This window comes from Triplophysa rosa, linkage group LG10 (genome assembly GCF_024868665.1).
Source record: "Triplophysa rosa linkage group LG10, Trosa_1v2, whole genome shotgun sequence".
Taxonomy (NCBI): domain Eukaryota; kingdom Metazoa; phylum Chordata; class Actinopteri; order Cypriniformes; family Nemacheilidae; genus Triplophysa; species Triplophysa rosa.
The window spans coordinates 8,388,429-8,407,344 of NC_079899.1; the positions used below are offsets into that span (position 1 = coordinate 8,388,429).

General features: G+C 45.2%; 1 protein-coding gene across 2 annotated transcripts in view; it reads right to left on the reverse strand.

Moving 5' to 3' along the window:
* tmem63c (transmembrane protein 63C) overlaps window positions 1-18,916 on the reverse strand; it is a 94,861-nt gene that overhangs the window by 31,414 nt on the left and 44,531 nt on the right. For both annotated transcript variants that reach the window (XM_057343535.1, XM_057343533.1), the window contains exons 2-6: window positions 16,883-17,162; window positions 15,257-15,336; window positions 10,516-10,603; window positions 9,932-9,969; window positions 9,178-9,320 (exon numbers count right to left, since the gene is read on the reverse strand). In XM_057343535.1, the coding sequence (XP_057199518.1) occupies window positions 9,178-9,320; window positions 9,932-9,969; window positions 10,516-10,603; window positions 15,257-15,336; window positions 16,883-17,116 (583 nt within the window). In that variant the 5' untranslated portion in view covers window positions 17,117-17,162. The remainder of the gene's footprint in view (window positions 1-9,177; window positions 9,321-9,931; window positions 9,970-10,515; window positions 10,604-15,256; window positions 15,337-16,882; window positions 17,163-18,916) is intronic.

Below are 18,916 nucleotides of genomic sequence, written 5' to 3' on the forward strand. Positions count from 1 at the left end.
CNTTGACGCCGGCTGGAAGGCCGGCTGGACAGGGCTTGACGCCGGCTGGAAGGCTGGCTGGACAAGGCTTGACGCCGGCTGGAAGGCCGGCTGGACAGGGCTTGACGCCGGCTGGAAGGCCGGCTGGACAGGGCTTGACGTCGGACTAGACATCGGACTGGACGCCGGCTGCACCGGACTGGACGCCGGCTGCACCGGACTGGACGCCGGCTGGACCACCGGACTGGACGCCGGCTGGACCGCCGGACTGGACGCCGGCTGGACCGCCGGACTGGACGCCGGCTGGATCGCCAGACTGTACGCCGGCTGGATCTCCGGACTGGACGCCGGCTGGATCACTGGACGCCGGCTGGATCTCCGGACTGGACGCCGGCTGGATCACCGGACTGGAAGCCGGCTGGATCACCGGACTGGACACCGGACAGGACATCGGCAGCAACACCGGACTGGACGCCGGCTGCACCACTGGACCGGACGCCGGCCGCACCGGACTGGATGCCGGCTGCACCGGATTGGACGCCGGCCGCACCGGACGCCGGCCGCACCGGACTGGATGCCGGCTGCACCGGCATGGACGCTCCTCCGCTGCGCCTCTCCCTCCTTCTCCGCACCACCAGATCCATAGCCGACCTTGGCGAATCCGTGGGGACCGGAGGGAGTTCCGCAGCGGAGGAATCAGCCGACGTCATCCCCGGATCCCCTCCCTCCCGCTCGCTACCGGCGCCACCAGAGTGAACGGGGACCGTGGAGCTCAAGCCGTAGGGTACCGAGTCCCCCCGGGCAGCGAAAGTCAGGTTGAGGCCCTCCGGCGTGATCGACCGCGAGGTGGAACCCCACCCCCGGGATCGTCCCGGTTGGCCATGAACCTGACCATTGCCGCGAACCCTAGGGGACCCAGCAGCCTCTTCTCAGACGGGGTGAGGCACTGAGTGAGGCAGCAGTTGAAGATCGTCTTGACAGGGGCGTGTTCAAGCAGAGCCATGACAGGGGCGTATCTAGGATATAAAACTATCAGGGGCTGAGCCTAAAACATTAGGGGCTAATGTAGGGAATTTGGATTAGGTTGTAAGGGGTATTTTTTCAAGGAAAATATGCTTTGCATGAACTTTTTTATGCAATATAGTTTATTAGCAAACACAAAACAATAAATTTAATTGAAATTTAATATTGATTCGTCTCAAGGAAAACATGCTTTGCATGAACACATTTATGCAATATATTATCAAACAGAAAATAATCATATGTAACTTTATACATCATGTTTAGCTACTTATGTCTACTGTATTTCATTCTCTTGTGGACTTTTCCATGTATTTTTCCTGTTCATTTTTTTGATGGTGGAATCATCACAGAGTATCTTCGAGACTTGACTTGAGCAAAAAAAGCATATGGTAATGTTTGTAATGCGATTATGAGCTGGGCGATAATAATGCATGAAATTAACAGTCAGTCCCTTTAGGATTAAAAGTAATGTTTTTCTACAACTTTAATTACTTAAATACTAAAAGTATGTATATGAATAGATTAACTATTAACTATTAACTATAATTGATAATGCTTAACCTAATATAAATAAAAAATGAAAGGTTTTGACATAAATTTTTAAGTAAACACAAATAGCCAGTAGCCTATAACTGCTGGTGTGACTGAGCTGCTGGCACTTTAAGACTTGCGGTGAAGCGCGGATCCAGTGATACACGTCCCAAAAAGTTTCTCCCAAAAACTGTTTGTTTACTTCATACCCGATTGTGTTTAAAAATATTATATTAGGATATATTAGGATATTATTGCTTCGCCCGGTCCTTGGCACTTATGTGAGGCAGCAGCAGGTAAGAAAGGTTCACACAGACCACTCACTGACCTCACATTAGCGACAGGCAACATCTGTGCATTATCCTCGTAAAAATAATGCATCACAAATTGAATAAAATTTTTGCTATCTTTGCATTGATTTTGATCAAGATTATGGCGCAATAGCACAATCGGCTTGTTGTGATAATCCGGATTTTTATATCATCAGTTATAGGTGTACATTTTCGTCTGTGTGTACTCGCACACTAAAGTTAATACCTTTCTTCATCTTCTGCCAAAATGAAAGATTTGTTTGTTTCTTGGCACACGCTATTGCCATTCTCTAGTCTTCTCTGCCCCCACACTGTTATATTTTATTTTGTCGAGCAGCTCAACTGCATGGTGATGTTTTAGGCATAGATTGAAATCAGTCACGTGGTGTGAGTATGTGCGTGCCTGTGTGTGTGTGTGTGTTTGTGTGTGTGTCAGACTTGGCGCGTGTGGGAGAGAGACTGTGTACACAGCGTCAGCAGCCAATTTTAAACGTCCAGTTACTGAATTCCTATTATTATATTTAAACATTCGGGGCTAGATTACAAACAATCGGGGCTAGAGCCCCGAATAAATAGTACTAGCGACGCCCATGATGATACCTGCATGCAGTATACAACTATTTAGCTATTCACTACTAACTATTTAACTATTTTGTAGTCTTAATAAGATAACATTAACATTATCGGATAACATTAATAGTCTAATATCGTTGCTGTCAGACTGAAACCTCATTTCTCATCAATTTTATTTTTTCTAGGGCTGGGAAATGCATTAATTAATTAACGGCGACAATTATTTTATCGTGCATTAACGCAGTTTTTTAAGTATTATTTTACGTAGTGTCTATTTTTGGCAGAGAATATTTAAACTAGCTCCGCCCACCAATATGTGATTGGAATAGAGGAAGTATAAGATCGACACCATATCAGACAGCGCCTGGAGTGGCATAAAGTGTGACGTCTGTTTAGCGCGCCATAGGAGAACGGGGTTCTAATCCCACTGAAAACCTTCTAACTTTTTTATTACTTTACAGATCATAAAAGCATTTGTTTTAAATAAAATTGATTTAAGACTTAAAATTCATTTTTATTCATAAACTTTAGGTTTAGGGTAAGGTTAGGGGTAGTTATAGGGCTTTAATATCTCAATAAATTGCCATCATTTTAATAATTTTTATAAATATAATGATTTACTGTCTGTTATTATTGCATAATGTTTAATGCACAACAATACTGAGGTGCAAATAGTAACGTTATTTGCCACTATTTATAAGTAAAAAGCATCTAACTACTATTTCTACTTAATCAAAGAAAATAGGCCCTACAGCTATTTTTGGTTAGTGTAAATAGCATATCGCTAAGAAATGCTGCTATTTTCACTTAGTGTAAATAGAACTTACTACTATTTAAACTTAGTGCAAATAGCCGCTGCCATTATTTTATTGCAAAAGTCTGTTGCTCACTAGCTCTGAAAGGTACAGACAAACCATGGGTCACAGAAGGGGTGGGATGTTGATTGGTACTGGCTGTGGAATGGCGTCACTAAGCGTTTCAACCAATGAGAGCATTTGGGGTTGGCCTACTGTTGAAGCACGCACATGAACCAGGAACGACTAGTGATGGGAAGTTCGGTTCATTTTACTGACTCGGACCTTTGAGTCTCGTTCAGCAAAATGAACGAATCTTTTTTCGAGTCATATCATTCATTTCGTTCATTTTAGCAAAATATAATTAAAATGTTACATGTGTAAGGTCGGAGCCAAGATGTCCCGACCAGAGATTATTCTTCTCCTGAGAAACAAAGAACATTTCTAAGCACAGTGGGGAACCTAGGCCAAATGGGCGCCCCTTCCTGAAAGAACAACGCATCGATTCCTGATCAAAAGATAATCATCTCGGGAAAAGGACAGAGAGCATCTCTCAATACAGTGAGAAACCTGAACCAAAAGGACACCTTCCTTTGAGAAACAACGGACTCCCTCCAGTACAACAAACTCCCTACTGAGCTAACATCCACATCTCAAACGACGCATACAGGTGAATCACAGATGCAGACCTCACCCTGCACCCCCAACTGTTCCTTTCCTCCCCTCTCACTCAATGCAGGACACCCAAAAGCTCTTAGAACCTACACAAGAAAAGAACACGACACATACACAAAAAACATACACATGTTTGGTATCATCCAAAAGGTCTCAGTGCAACTGGTACAATGGTCTCACTCCCATAACAACAGAATGTAATAACAAAGTTTTGTAAGAACTTAGCAAACTTCCGTCAGTGCTGGAACATTTCTCACACATTTGGTGACTTTCAGCAATCACCTACTGTATGCAGATTAAGTACAGCCCCAGGGATCACAAGACCCAATCACAGCCAAATTCCTAACTCTAAAGAATATTTCCATAATGCTTTGTTCTGGTTTGGTATTTAAGGGAAGTTGACAAAAATATCAGGGAATCTGTAGCCAGATCTCCCGCACAAATCCCCGTGTGTCGTCTCTTGCCAGGTATGCAACATTGAACTTCTCTTTGCTTTATTTCTTATGATTTTCTATTATTTGTTATTGAATTATATTGATTGCCATTGATTATTGAATTGAATCTTGAATTGGATTTTGAATTATGCTTACCTGGCTAATAAATTGTTATGTTTGAATTCATTCTGTATTGTTCTGAGTTTATAAACTTTAGTAGATCACTAAACAAAGGACCATATCCTTTGTTACCGCAAATCTACGTTCAGGTTAGTGACGGACTAGACTCCTGTATTAGGTGGAGCATTGGGCATGCCTGCTGAGATTTTAGAGCTCCGGCTAACTACTTGGCATTAGTTTAAGTGTAATTAGACCGTAGGGGCTATCGTTTCCATTTAGAACAGCACATATGTTGTCTGACCAATCTAAATAGGGCAAGTCACCAAAACCTCTGGTTACTGTAATATTATTCTAACTAAGTGTACATAGGAAACTATGGCATGATTATATAAAGCTACCGTCAGAGGAAGTAAGATTGGTCTATTTATCTCTATGGAGTGGTCATGACCTCTGGTTGGAAATAATCATTACTTTAATTAAGTTGTCAATAGTATAAGGGGACTAGATCAAATAATGTTTCAGGAAGTGCTGGTTGGAGACAGCCATCTGAGCATTACTAGTCATAGAAACCTCTGGCAGTGACCAAGACTGGCGAGTTTGTGACCATGAGATCCGCGTATAACGGCCGGCGCGAGACTCTAAGCGACATTGAGAATCGGATGAAGGAGTGTAATTTAGAATAAAACAGAGGAATCAGACATCCGTCCAAATTTCACAATTATTAATGATAAAAGTTAAATGTAAACTAAATGAGAAGTCGAGATATTATTAAATTGGAGTCAGATAAAATAGAGGTAATTAAGTGAAATGTGTTTTCATGCAAATACTGTTTCACTAAACAAAAGAAGACAAGAACACGTGTGAAGCCTTCGCCACGCCTCTGGATACCGTCATTGGACCAGTGGGTGGTGTCTTACACATGTTACTTTCCTAACACATCTACTACTTATGCAAACGTTGATCACATTACAAACAATACAAAACGTCTTGGTTATGGATGTAACCTCGGTTCCCTGATGGAGGGAACGAGACGTTGTGTCGAACCGACAGAATGGGGTTTGTCTTGAGAACCTATCATCTTCTGAGTATTTAGAAAATGCCAATGAAAATTGGCGAATGAAATTTGCATGCCGGACTCCTCCCCGGATGTCCGGGTATAAGAGGGAAGCCGGCGTGCTCATTCATTCACCTTTGGTCTGAGGAGCCTTAAGCATCCTCCCCCGACCGCTGGGGTGGGCGGCCAGTGTTGTGGCATGAGGGACACAACGTCTCGTTCCCTCCATCAGGGAACCGAGGTTACATCCGTAACCAAGACGTTCCCTTTCTGTCGGTCTCTCGACGTTGTGTCGAACCGACAGAATGGGGATCCTATGTAAGACGCCACAGCGCTGAGCCGCGTCACAATCTCTAGCGGAGCGACGTTGACTGGCCTGGGCGAGTCAGACGAAGACGCTAACGCGAAATTATGACCATCCAGTGGAGAGGAAGGGGGACCCAGAGCTTTACCACAAAGTTGGGAAGCCCCTGCCACCGGCCGTCACGGGCGGAGGCCTAGTTCTCTAAATGGCGAGCAGCCGCCCGGCACCATAAGGGCCACTGGGTAAGCATTATTCCCCCCGGGGGAAAAACGCTGCAGAGACCACTACCTACCATAGGGAGGAATTAGTGGAGACACCACATGGTCTCACCAACAGAGGAGAACTCATGGGAAAATGTGCGGACTGAAGGAGTTAACCGCAAGGTGGGAGTCCACCTAGGGAGGTCATGGGTTGCCGAGGTGGGAACCATTCATGAGGATACATCAGACGGAACAGCCCACGGAGGGGGGGTTACCACGTCTGGAGCACTAGGTCCGGTTAGAGCTATGTGGGAGATAACTCAACTGTTCCCCGGCCTGAGGGGGCAGGGCTGCTCTGCCCAGCCTGCCCCGAGGAAGGTGCTAGTGATGGATAAAATGCCTGTTCTTTACCCAGTGGGGGAAAGAGGGGAGGCGTAATAGCCGCTGATCCCCCTAAGGAAGGGGGAAGGGCTTTCGCAGGCGTACGCCCTACCGGCTGCTGGTCCTACACCTTGCCAGGATGCGGGCTGACACCGGTTCCGCGCGTAGGTATTAGAACCTCACGGAGTCGTTGGGCATAGCCCAACCCGCAGCTCTGCAGATGTCTGCTAGAGAGGCGCCCTGAGCCAGTGCCCATGAGGAGTGTGCCTCACTCCCAACGGGCAGGGGCGAATTGAGATCGGTATGCCCTAACGAGGGCATCCACAATCCAGTGCGCCAGCCTCTGTTTGGAGACAGCCCTCCCTTCTGCTGACCTCTGAAACAGACAAAGAGCTGCTCAGAGCTTCTGGGCTCTACGTGCGGTCCAAGTAGAGGTGCAGTGCGCGTATTGGACACAACACGGAAAGGTTGGGTCTTCCTCCCCGGTGGGGAGCGCCTGCAGGTTCACCACCTGGTCTCTCGGAAGAGTGGTGGGAACTTTGAGCACGTAGCCGGGGCGGGGTCTCAAGATAACGTGAGAATCCCGGCCCCGAGTTCTAGGCAATCTGTGGACACGGAGGGTGCTTGCAGATCCCCTACCCTCTTGGAGGTGAGCGCCATCAGGAAAGCCGTCTTTATAAAGACTGAGAAAGAGCGGCAACCTCGAGAGGCTCGAAGGGGGCGGGGCCTCTTGAGGCCGCCACCTAGGTCGCAAGAGGGTACGGAGCGCGGATAAGGTGATCACCCTCTCGCGCCCCTTAGGAACCTAATGACTAGGTCGTGCTGTCCCAGAGGCTACCCAGCACTTGGGTCATGATGAGCGGCCGTAGCGGCTACATACATTCCCAGTGTGGAGGGGGAGAGGTTACTTCCCAGTCTCTCTTGAGGAAGGGACAGCTCGTACCTGACCGAGCAACTCCACAGGTCTTCTCGCCGAGAAGAGCACCAGGACGAGAAGAGGCGCCACCTATGGGCGTATAGCCACCCAGTGGCCGAAGCCCTAGCCTGAGTGACATCCCAACCAGACTGGGGGTGGGTCACTCAGGATCTCCCCGTCCCGTGCAGACATGGAGACCAGGTCTGCCTGGGATGCCATAACGTGCCCCTTCCCCTGGGGAAGCAGTTCGCCAGGGGGAGCGGCCAGGGGGAGTTGTTGTCAGAGCCTTAGCTCCGAGAACCAAGTCCTGGTTAGGCCAAAGGGGCGTAACTAGTACCACTTGATGCTCCTCTTCCCTGGCCTTGCACAGGACCTGTGCAATGAGGCTCACTGGGGGGAAGGCGTACTTCCGTTTGTCCCACGGCCAGCTGTGCGCAAGGGCTTCCGTGCCAAGGGTTGCCTCGGACAGGGAGCACCAAAGTGGACAATGGGTGGAGTCCGGGGAGGCAACAGGACCACCTGTGCCTGGCCGAACTGCTCACAAATGAGCCGGCTGCGCGGGGATGGAGTCGCCACTCTCCGCGAGGTGTCGACTGACGAGAGAGTGCATCGGCTGTCTGGTTCAGGACGCCTGGGATGTGTGTGGCTCGCAGGGAACTGATCACCTGCTGACTCCAGAGGAGGAGGCGCCGGGCGAGTCATGTTAGCTGCCGTGAGTGAATGCCACCAATGATATACGCCACAGCAGCTGTGCTGTCCGACTGGACCAGCACGTGCTTGCCCTGCACGAGACGTAGTAGCCTCCTCAATGCAAGTAGCACAACCAACAACTTTAGGCAGTTGAAATGCCAACGCAGGCGGGGGCCCGTCCACCGCCCCGACACTGCGTGCCCATTGCACACGGCACCCCAACCCTACAGGGAGGTATCCCTAAGGGGACCCCTGTCTGCAAGAAGGTCATGGGAGACCAGGGGGTTAGGGTGTGTCGGCAGAAAAGCGTGATGACCATACGCCTGCTACCGGTGTGCCACGCTCTCCAAGGAACTTGACTCTGTAGCCAGTGTTGGAGCGGTCTTATGCGCATCGACCCGATGGGGACCACCCCCGCCGAGGATGCCATGTATCCCAGGAGCCTCTGAAATTGTTTCAGGGGGACCGCTGACTGCCTGAGAGCTTCAGGCAGTTCAACACTGATCGGACGCGCTCTGTAGTCAGTCGCACTGCCTCTGGGAGGCCGCGTGGGCGCGGGCTTCCTCGTCGCGGGTCTCGCGCCCCCCGCGGGGGGTGAGCGGGGCCTGCTCATGAGGACAGAGTCGAGTTCCATACCGAGAAAGAGGACGCTCTGCACCGGGGAGAGCTCGCTCTTCTCAGTTGACCTGTAGCCCCACTGATCTAGGTGCCGGAGCACCAGGTAACTGTGTGTACACAACAGATCTCGAGAGTGCGCCAAGCTGAGCCAGTCGTCGAGATAGTTTAGTACCCGCACACCTCCTTCCCTAAGGGGAAGCTTCACCTGCTTCACCTTTGCACTTAACCATTTTATGAATGTGGTTTCAATATTCTAAAGGGAAGTCAGAGCATATAAAACTATCAACTTTAAGCATTTTTTAGTTGTTTAATGTGCTCTAGTGGAAGTCTACATTCTATCTGAAAAAACTTTAACACTGTCTCAGTCATAATTTACAGCCTGTCAAAACAAAAAAGTCATGACATCAGCCCATCTTTTTACTACACGCACACTGATGGATTAAGTAATGTTGTTTTAAAGAATACTGCCTTTTCCTGGATACCAAACGTGTTGTGTCTGTTGTCATGAGTCCTTTGTGGCTAAGCACTCCTAGAGTAAACAGTAACCAAGCAGTTCAGAATGTGATGGAGTTACCGAGGAGGTTCCCGGAGAGGTTGATGGGCAGGATGATGGTAAGTGACAGCAGACACACCACCATCATGAGCAGAATGATGTGACGCTGGAAAGACAGGTACGTGACCGCATCGATACCACATTTACTGCGGATCTCTTCATCTCTAAAGGGAAATAAACACATTTACTTCTTTTTTATTTAATATGAAAAATTCATACAGAGAATTCAATATTCATGATGATTTTTTAAACCTTTCACTTAAATTGTTATGCTGATATAATCTGTAATAAAAATGCAAACAGATGCATTTTATTGGTGGTCCCAAACCTTTGAATCCCACCATATGTACTGTAGCCTTTTTGTAAGACCACACAACTTCAAGAGGGCGTTGGGTGCAATTATTCTTACAAGAAGCACTCATACACACCAAAAACTGAAAAACACAAACACACACACGCCCCTCTGGCCTCGCCTCACACCGAGCAAGGAAGCTCTCAGCAAGGTCTCCAGAGAGTTCAAGAAGCTTTTAAAGGAACCAGACAAAAATGGCACCAACATGCTATCCCAGTCTTCTAAACAACATTTCAGAAACCGTGGAAACAGACAAGCGGCTGGTTTACGGTACTGAAAAGCTTTTAAGCGCACCCAGACGATAGACGTTCTGGGAAAGTGCCCGGTAAACCTTTGCCCATGCCTTGTTTTCCCTTCCTAATAAGATACAATGTGAGCAAACAGAACACCGCTTGATGACATCACCATTTCTTACACACTTACTTCATGTGGTACAGAGATGAGAGCCAGGAACAGAAGCCCTATAAAGAGAGACAACAAGAGTGTCATAAAAAGGTCTGGCACATATAAAACAGGCCAGCACAGAGCACGTCTGTCAGAGTCATTTGTACTTCAAGTAAACACGGATAGTCTAACAAGTGGAAAAAGCCATGTAAACACACGCTAAATCTTTAAAATGACCGTAACGTCTTGAAGTGTCATGCACATAAAACACAAGGAGACAAAGTTAGGTCAGAATATAAAGGGACAGATAGTGAGCATAGAAAAAATAGGGTGAGACTAAAAATGCTATATGGCTGTTTGTTTTGACATCAGTTTTGGAGCGACATGGCGTAACAACAGTTGACTAATACATGTAGGCAGATTGAAGTTGTCTACTTTATGTAAAGCCTCTATATGTGTATACATTTTGCTCTACAAAATGAAAACAAGAGTGACATGAAAACACAATCAATTATTTGTGCAGGTAAAATAGCCACCACAAGCTTTGTACTCGTGCTTTTATTTGTTTCTTTGTGATCAAATGTTTATTAGATGTGTGGGAAAGTTTTTCTAAAGCTTCTCACCATGTCCTTGCTTTCTGAGTCTGATGGGCTGGATTCTGAGGGCGTTTTCTCCTTTTCGCTTTGTTCTCCGTAGAATAGTGATGTCAAGCTACAGAACAAAGGCAAATGATTAAATACACAGATAACATTTCCACAAAAAACTAAGACTTAAATAAATACCAAATCCATTAAATGTTATTTATTTATTTTTTCTTTATTGTTCAGTGTTTTTTTATTTCTTTGTTTTTATTGTTATTGTTCTGCACCAAAGATATATACAGGAGAGACAGGGGTTACTTGTCACAATTTTTAACTCCAGTAAATAAAATGAATAAATATCAGGTTGAGTTGTTGCAGGTAAGAACTGACACTGTTTTGATTTTTAGATTTTGTGTTTTTAGACAGCAACTAAATAACAAAAAAATAACAAGCTTCACATGTTTGCATTGAAAATGCATTATAATTAGCTTTTCTGTCATGGCTCTGCTTCCTTAGTCATGTTTTTCTTGGTCCTGTAGCAGAGTCATGACAAAGTCTTTGGTTATGTGTGGAGAGAAACATATTATTGTCCGTTTGACAATAATATACGTTCTCTCCAGTGTCTTGTCATTTGCCCCATTCCTCTTGTTTCCTCCGTTATCTTTCCCTGAGTGTTTAATGTCTCACACCTGCCCCATGTCGTTATCCCTCGTTTGTGTTTCCTATAAATACCCTCTTGTTTCTTTGTCTTGTGCTCTTGCTTTGTATGTATGTGGTTGTTCTCGTGTCCTACGGTCCTTGTTCCTGTGCTACTGTGTTTGCTGATGTTCCTCGTTTCCTCCCGTGTCTCTTGTTCCTGTTATCATTTGTTGTAGTAAGTGTTAGTTTAGTTTGTCAAGTGTTTATTCAGTCTTGTGTTTAGTCAGTCTTCGTTCTGTGCTTGTTTATTATTTCTTGTTGCTGTTTTACCCCATCGTGGGTCCTTGTTTTGTGTTGTTTAATAAATATCTTGTTTAACCCCTTCATTGCCATTGCCTGCCTGCATTTGGGTTCTGGCCGCCAAAACCCTGACAGAATGCACGAGCCATCACAGAACCCAGCGGGCAGGAATATGGACGGCACGGCGTCGTCCTCGCGGGCCGCCCAAGCCCACTTGCTGCTGGGGTTCCGTCAGGGGAGTTACGGGAACCGGGAGTTCGCCGGGGCATTCTCGACGGTGGCGAGGGCGTCTGAGTTTGGCGAGGCGAGTTGAAGGCGATCTTCAACTGCTGCCTCACTCAGCGCCTCGCCCCGTCGGAGAAGAGGCTGCTGGCTCCCCTTGGGTTTGCGGACATGGTCAGGTTCGTGGCCAACCGGACGGTCCCGAGGTGAGGTTCCACTGGAGCTCACCCCACGGTCGACCGCTCGGAGGGCCTCGCCTGGCTGCCGCTCCCGGGGGGACTCAGTACCCTCGGCTTGAGCTCCACGGTCCCCGGTTCCTCTGGCGCCGTGTAGCGAGTGCGGGGAGGGGGGACCGGGGATGACGTCGCGGCTCCTCCGCTGCGGAACTCCCTCCGGTCCCCACGGATTCGCCAAGGTCGGCTATGGATCCGGTGGTGCGGAGAAGGAGGGAGAGGCGCAGCGGAGGAGCGTCCAGTCTTGTTCCAGTCCTGTGTCTAGTCTTGTGTCCAGTCTGTGTCCAGTCTTGTGTCCAGTCCGTGTCCAGTCGTGTCCAGTCTTGTGTCCAGTCCTGTGTCCAGTCTGTGTCAGCTGTGTCCAGTCGTCAGCGTGTCCAGTCCGTGGCGATCCAGTCCGGTGCGATCCAGTCCGGTGCGCCGTCCAGTCCGGTGTCCAGCCGGCGTCCAGTCCGGTGATCCAGCCGGCGTCCAGTCCGGTGATCCAGCCGGCGTCCAGCCGGGATCCAGCCGGCGTCCAGCCGGCGTCCGACCGGCGATCCAGCCGGCGACAGTCCGGTGTCCAGCCGGCGTCCAGTCCGGTGGTCCAGCCGGCGTCCAGTCCGGTGGTCCAGCCGGCGTCCAGTCCGGTGATCCAGCGGCGTCCAGCCGGTGATCCAGCCGGCGATCCAGTCCGGGTCCAGCCGGCTCCAGTCCGGAGATCCAGCCGGCATCCAGTCCGGCGATCCAGCCGGCGTCCAGTCCGGCGATCCAGCCGGCGTCCAGCCGGCGATCCAGCCGGCTCCAGCCGGCCTATCCAGCCGGCGTCCAGTCCGGTGATCCAGCCGGCCTTCCAGCCGGCTCAGCCTGTCCAGCCGGCCTTCCAGCCGGCGTCAAGCCCTGTCCAGCCGGCCTTCCAGCCGGCGTCAAGCCCTGTCCAGCCGGCCTTCCAGCCGGCGTCAAGCCCTGTCCAGCCGGCCTTCCAGCCGGCGTCAAGCCCTGTCCAGCCGGCCTTCCAGCCGGCGTCAAGCCCTGTCCAGCCGGCCTTCCAGCCGGCGTCAAGCCCTGTCCAGCCGGCCTTCCAGCCGGCGTCAAGCCCTGTCCAGCCGGTCCCTGGGAGACTCCCAGGGCCAAAGACTGTTCCCCCGGGACTCCTCCTAAGTCCCCCAGGACTCAGCGCCCTCGAGCGCAGCCGGGGACTGGGACTTTCCCCACCTCCCTGGACTGCCCCCTATGGGCCCTTGTTTGCCCCACCCCCCCTCCCTGTTTGTTATTTTTATGTCCACCCCAGTCCTGTATCTTGTTGTCTGTCTCCCCTTGTCTGTTCACCATGTTTGTCTGGTTTTTGTCTTGTCTCAGTCTCCTTGTCTGTCCGTCTACCCCTTGGTGAGCACCTGGAGGTGCTCATTAAAGGGGGGGCTTCTGTCATGGCTCTGCTTCCTTAGTCATGTTTTTCTTGGTCCTGTAGCAGAGCCATGACAAAGTCTTTGGTTATGTGTGGAGAGAAACATATTATTGTCCGTTTGACAATAATATACGTTCTCTCCAGTGTCTTGTCATTGGCCCCATTCCTCTTGTTTCCTCGTATCTTTCCCTGGATGTTTAATGTCTCACACCTGCCCCATGTCGTTATCCCTCGTTTGTGTTTCCTATAAATACCCTCTTGTTTCTTTGTCTTGTGCTCGTGCATTGTATGTATGTGGTTGTTCTCGTGTCCTACGGTCCTTGTTCCTGTGCTACTGTGTTTGCTGATGTTCCTCGTTTCCTCCCGTGTCTCTTGTTCCTGTTATCATTTGTTGTAGTAAGTGTTAGTTTAGTTTGTCAAGTGTTTATTCAGTCTTGTGTTTAGTCAGTCTTCGTTCTGTGCTTGTTTATTATTTCTTGTTGCTGTTTTACCCCATCGTGGGTCCTTGTTTTGTGTCGTTTAATAAATATCTTGTTTAACCCCTTCATTGCCATTGCCTGCCTGCATTTGGGTTCTTGCCGCCAAAATCCTGACATTTATTTTTAGTACAAGATTTAAACAATAAAATAATTGTGAAATGCAAACAATTCATAATACAACACAAAACATTTATTTGTATATAACAAACAAATACTATATAAAAACAATGTATATAACAATGATTCTCATCTTATAACAATGAGTCTCATCTCCCCTATATACAGTATAATGTTCCACTATATGGATGATGCCCTTTCAACTACAGATGTGTCATGCTCCTAAATTTCCCATCTGTGTTTATTAAAGCGAGATGGTCCTCACTGCAGAACACAAGATCCAGGGGACGAGGTTGGCTCCAGATCCAACTCCTCCCACTTGATATACTTAGCCGTAATTTGGAGAGTAAATTGGAACTCGTGGTCGCCAATGTTTGCTCTTATCAATGTCATCATTTAGTGTACACCTTTAAGTAATGACCACAGTTAAATATTTGTTACCCAAACCCTTACCCTAAACCTAATAAAATACGTTATTAAAAATACCCTAACCCTTACCCAAAACCTAAATCTAATAAAATACGTTATTAAAAATATGTAATAAAGTTTGTCTTCAGCAAGTTTGTTTTCCATCAAAAGAATAACTTTAGTTATGACTCAATGCGGAAATGGTAGAGCAACAACACGAGTGTGATGTATGTTGTCAATCAAAATGCAGTGAAAAGAGACTGGATCCAGTGTCGACGAATCCCAATGCAATGGGAGGAGACTGGATATGGATCGAACCTTGCCCCCTGGATCTCTAGCCCATGTGGACTGATGCAATACTGTGTAAAATATACACAGTGAGAGAATCAGCTGCACATACACATTAACACAGACTTAAAGCCACATGCTGAGGCAAAATAAAGCAAGACTGCTGCAGGGCCTTAAAACTTATGATCCAATTCCACCCACAGGGTCCCATAGGGACTCTATTTTTGTGTGTGTGTGTGTGTGTGTGTGTGTGTGTGTGTGTGTGTGTGTGTGTGTGTGTGTGTGTGTGTGTGTGTGTGTGTGTGTGTGTGTGTGTGTGTGTGTGTGTGTGTGTTTTAATAAGAAAACTACTAATTAAATGGCATACAAAATAGTTCATTTAAAGAAAAATAAATGGGGAAAAAATCTGATTTTTTGTAGGTGCAGGTAAAATGCCATATTTGTAAACTCCATGCAAATTAATCCTGTTAAGTTACTGTAAACAATAATAAATCTCACATATACTTTCATCATTACATGAAATATACAGTATGAAACTGTAATTATACTAAATATTGCATTAAAAGAATCTCTAAAACAATGCTTGTCTTGTTTTACCAGGAGGTGGAGCCAGTGTTTCACAAGCATTCAGTTCACTTCGACACCACACACAGTTCTTTATTTATTTACACTATATAATGTATTCCAGATAGTCAAAAGTTCAAAGATGATACCTATCATTTTCCATTAGTAGAGCCAGACGACCATAGTCCCATGCTGCTTTCCTCAAACAGGAAAAGATCAGGAGAAGGAACTAAAAGACAACAAACCAAACACAGAGTGATCAGTATGCATAAATACTAAACCATTTTCTTACAGTGGCCTTTATATAAAATATAATAATTTACAGTTATGAAGTAACATGCACAGTGAAATATGATTTGAATTTGGCCAATAGTTTTCTACATCAATGCAAACGCGCTACACTAAATAAGAACTATTTGTGTAAGCAAATCCTCGTTCTTACTAGACCCCTAGGCAGCAGCAATAATGAATCTTTTCTTGGGCCAGAGAGAGAGAGAAGAGGTGAGCGGTTGTCTTGGAAACTAACAGGCAGTGAGGTCAGCATACACACATTGTGTTCATAATGACTCCAGTAGAAAAAGTAAATGAAAAGACAACTGAAAACTGACTGCTGGGAAACTATACTTCAAACCCTAAAATGTTGTAAGCAAGATCGCAGATTTAGAATCTGGACATTATTGGTCCAGTGAGTTTACACTTTAGGCATCATTTTAATTAAATTGTGTTAAGTTCCTACCCAGGTTAAAATGAACATACATCAAACAAATAAATAAACTTTTTTCTTACTTTTTAGTCGCACAAACTCAACACAGCGTTTTAGGGGTTTGGGGGATGATTGCCAGTACATCTCCATACAAAAGACTTGACATATAGATCAAAGGTTGTATGGACTGTTTATGGTGATCTTTTTTCCTTTTTAGAGCTTGACAGGTTTGTTACTAGCTGTCATTGTATAGGAAATATGCATAAAAAATGTTATGTTACACAGTATTTTAATGTTTGACAATAAATTGTTTGGTATAACATAAGGGTGAGTAAATGAAGACTGAACTTTATTTTTGGTGAACAAATTTTTGACTGTAAACGCTTCAAAGCTTGCACAAATGTTTGTAAACTATATGTAAACTTCAAAAATATCATATTTGCTGTTTCAATGAAATATGTTTAGACTTAATTAAGCACAAGAGTGAATACTACACAATCTGTAATCTTGTTCATTCCTATAAAGACAATGATGTAACTCCAACCAGAATAATACATTAATGACACATTACACCCTAAAATGTCTATATTGCTTCTATATTTCTATATCTACATTGACTATAGAAGACTACGGAATACTGTACACTATAGACAAAGACTATAAAAGTATTATATTGCATCATTATGGCTGAATAGATTCACAATGCTTTAATGAGAAAATAATTCCTCCATCCTATACTTTTTGCCCATATTTTATAATGTGCATTTCGAGAAAAAATACAAAGGCATATTGATCAGATCCAAAAATTCTAAATAAACTATCTACCACTTTAGCTCTGCAGTTTTATTTCAGTAGATATTGTTTTTTTTTTTTTTAAATATTTTAGTGTTTTCTGCTTTAATTTGCAATGTTGTTGTTTTCACCAGTTCTGTCATGCAATGAGCACTAGGTAGATTTCTTTACCGCATGTGTTTTGTGAGTGTTTGTGAGATCATTGTGGTTTGTGTGGCCATCTTTGCATTGGCTAAATAGGTTTCTGTGATGTTTTACTACTTCTTAAATGCAATAGTACCAGCCACAGAACAACGTTGATGGCGAGGACAGTGGGCACTCCTCCGAAAGGCAAGCCCTGCAGCACACTGCTGCGAGAATGGGAGTGATAACATCTCTCTGCTGTGCTGTTCTCTTCCAACAGCGAACTCAGGAAACTCCTGACACCCAGCTCCTCCGAAGGGCTGCCGCCACCTGCAGGCCAAAGCACAAGCAGCGGCTGAGCTGTTCCCAAGAGGTCAGAGCGCGACGCCATGCCAGTGGCGGGGATCTCCGAAGCCTTTCAAACTGTCAAAGCATTACTGAAGAGACAGAACAGAAAACAACAAGTGTATTAATCAGATGGGAAGGAAATGAAACAGATAACATTTACACAATTCTCCTTTGGAGTATTTATAACAGTAGCAGATGATGCACATTGTTGTTGATACTAGGCAATGCCTAGTGCTCGTTTCGATTTGCCAATTCATTTGTTGTTCTAGTTTCTTGTTGGGAAGTCATAGGAACAGTTCCTAGCATGTTTAGGAAATGGGATGATTAAATTAAATCACAAAACAGCCACAAGGTTTGGTATGAAAATAAAAAAATTGCGATGGTTGCAGGAGCTCGGCGAAAACGTACCACTCAGAACGAGAGCATCACGTGACCCCCCTGCCAATTCATTTGGATTAAACAATTAAATGTGCATATGTTTTTTTATTGATCATTCTCAATCATGTTTCCTTTTAATGTAGGTGATTCAAAAGAAATATAAAAATGATCACATCTTTTTTTCTTTATTCTTATGGGAAGATTCATTTTCATCTGCAGAGTGAACCCTCAGCCTTACCCTGGTGGCCACAGGCAAGATTTGTGAAATGGCTATACTAGAATATCAAAAAATGTATCACTTAAAAATGATAAATGTGACGTCCGTAATAAAACATACACGAGCATATATGTAAATTTAAATAAGAAAAAATTATGTATGGCAGGTTCAGTACAGCATAACCTGAAATTTCAAGATCTTCTGTTTTAATTTATAAATTTATGAATTCATCTATTTATGGTGTGACTTAAGCTACTCCCAAATAAACATACTGTCAATCAGCTTCAATTCTAAAAGTTTAAGTTAAATACCTTTGGTGCTGTTAGCAAGTCCAGACAAACTTGTCTTGTTTACAGTGTTTATTTGGCAGCTGAAGGACCATTCCATTCAATTTAACTGATGGTTTTCATTCACTTCCGAATTTGCCCTCAAGCACATTAACCTATTGTAAACATATAAGGCAGTCCACACATAATGCAGTAAACCAGGATCAGGATTTAATGTTTTGTTGGTTCAAATGACAGATCAAACTGTCAGTTTCCATAGTAAAAAAATCTCCTAACCCCCCAAAATGTTCAGTTCTACAGAAACCATGACATCTAGAATATAACCGCTGATAAAAAAGTTGTGCTTTCTTATTTTCCAAACCATTGATTCCGAAAGGAAAATTAAACATGCAAACATCACAGTCAACTGCACTGTAAAAAAAATCCCGTAAAAAAACAGATAAAGTACTGGCAGAAAATTACCAGTACATTTTCCTTTATTTTACGGACATTTCCATTAATGCTAAAATGCAAATGAATGCAGTGCAAAATGTAAAATACAGGTAAAACAACTGTAAAAATGAACACGGAAAATTCCTTCATATTAATACAGTATATTGTGCCCTATTTTTACAGCTTTTTTTTAGAGTGTGATACCCAATATACATTACTGTGAAATTTACAGCAACATGCTCGCAGCAATTGGCAAGTAAGTTGCTGTAAAACATTCCACAGTATGCTGACTGTACGTTTAATCACAGTAACTATTAAATACTGTAATTCTTTATTACAGTAATAATCACAGTTCTGTAATTGCAATTAGAGTATTAGAATGCTGTGTTCTTTATCACAGCAATTATTACACTAGTGTAACACGCATTACTGCATTATTTTTAGTGTACTGTGAAATAAAGACACCCCTTTTACCACAAAAATGACATTTATTGACTTACAACATTTTTCATGTGACAATGCATAAAGG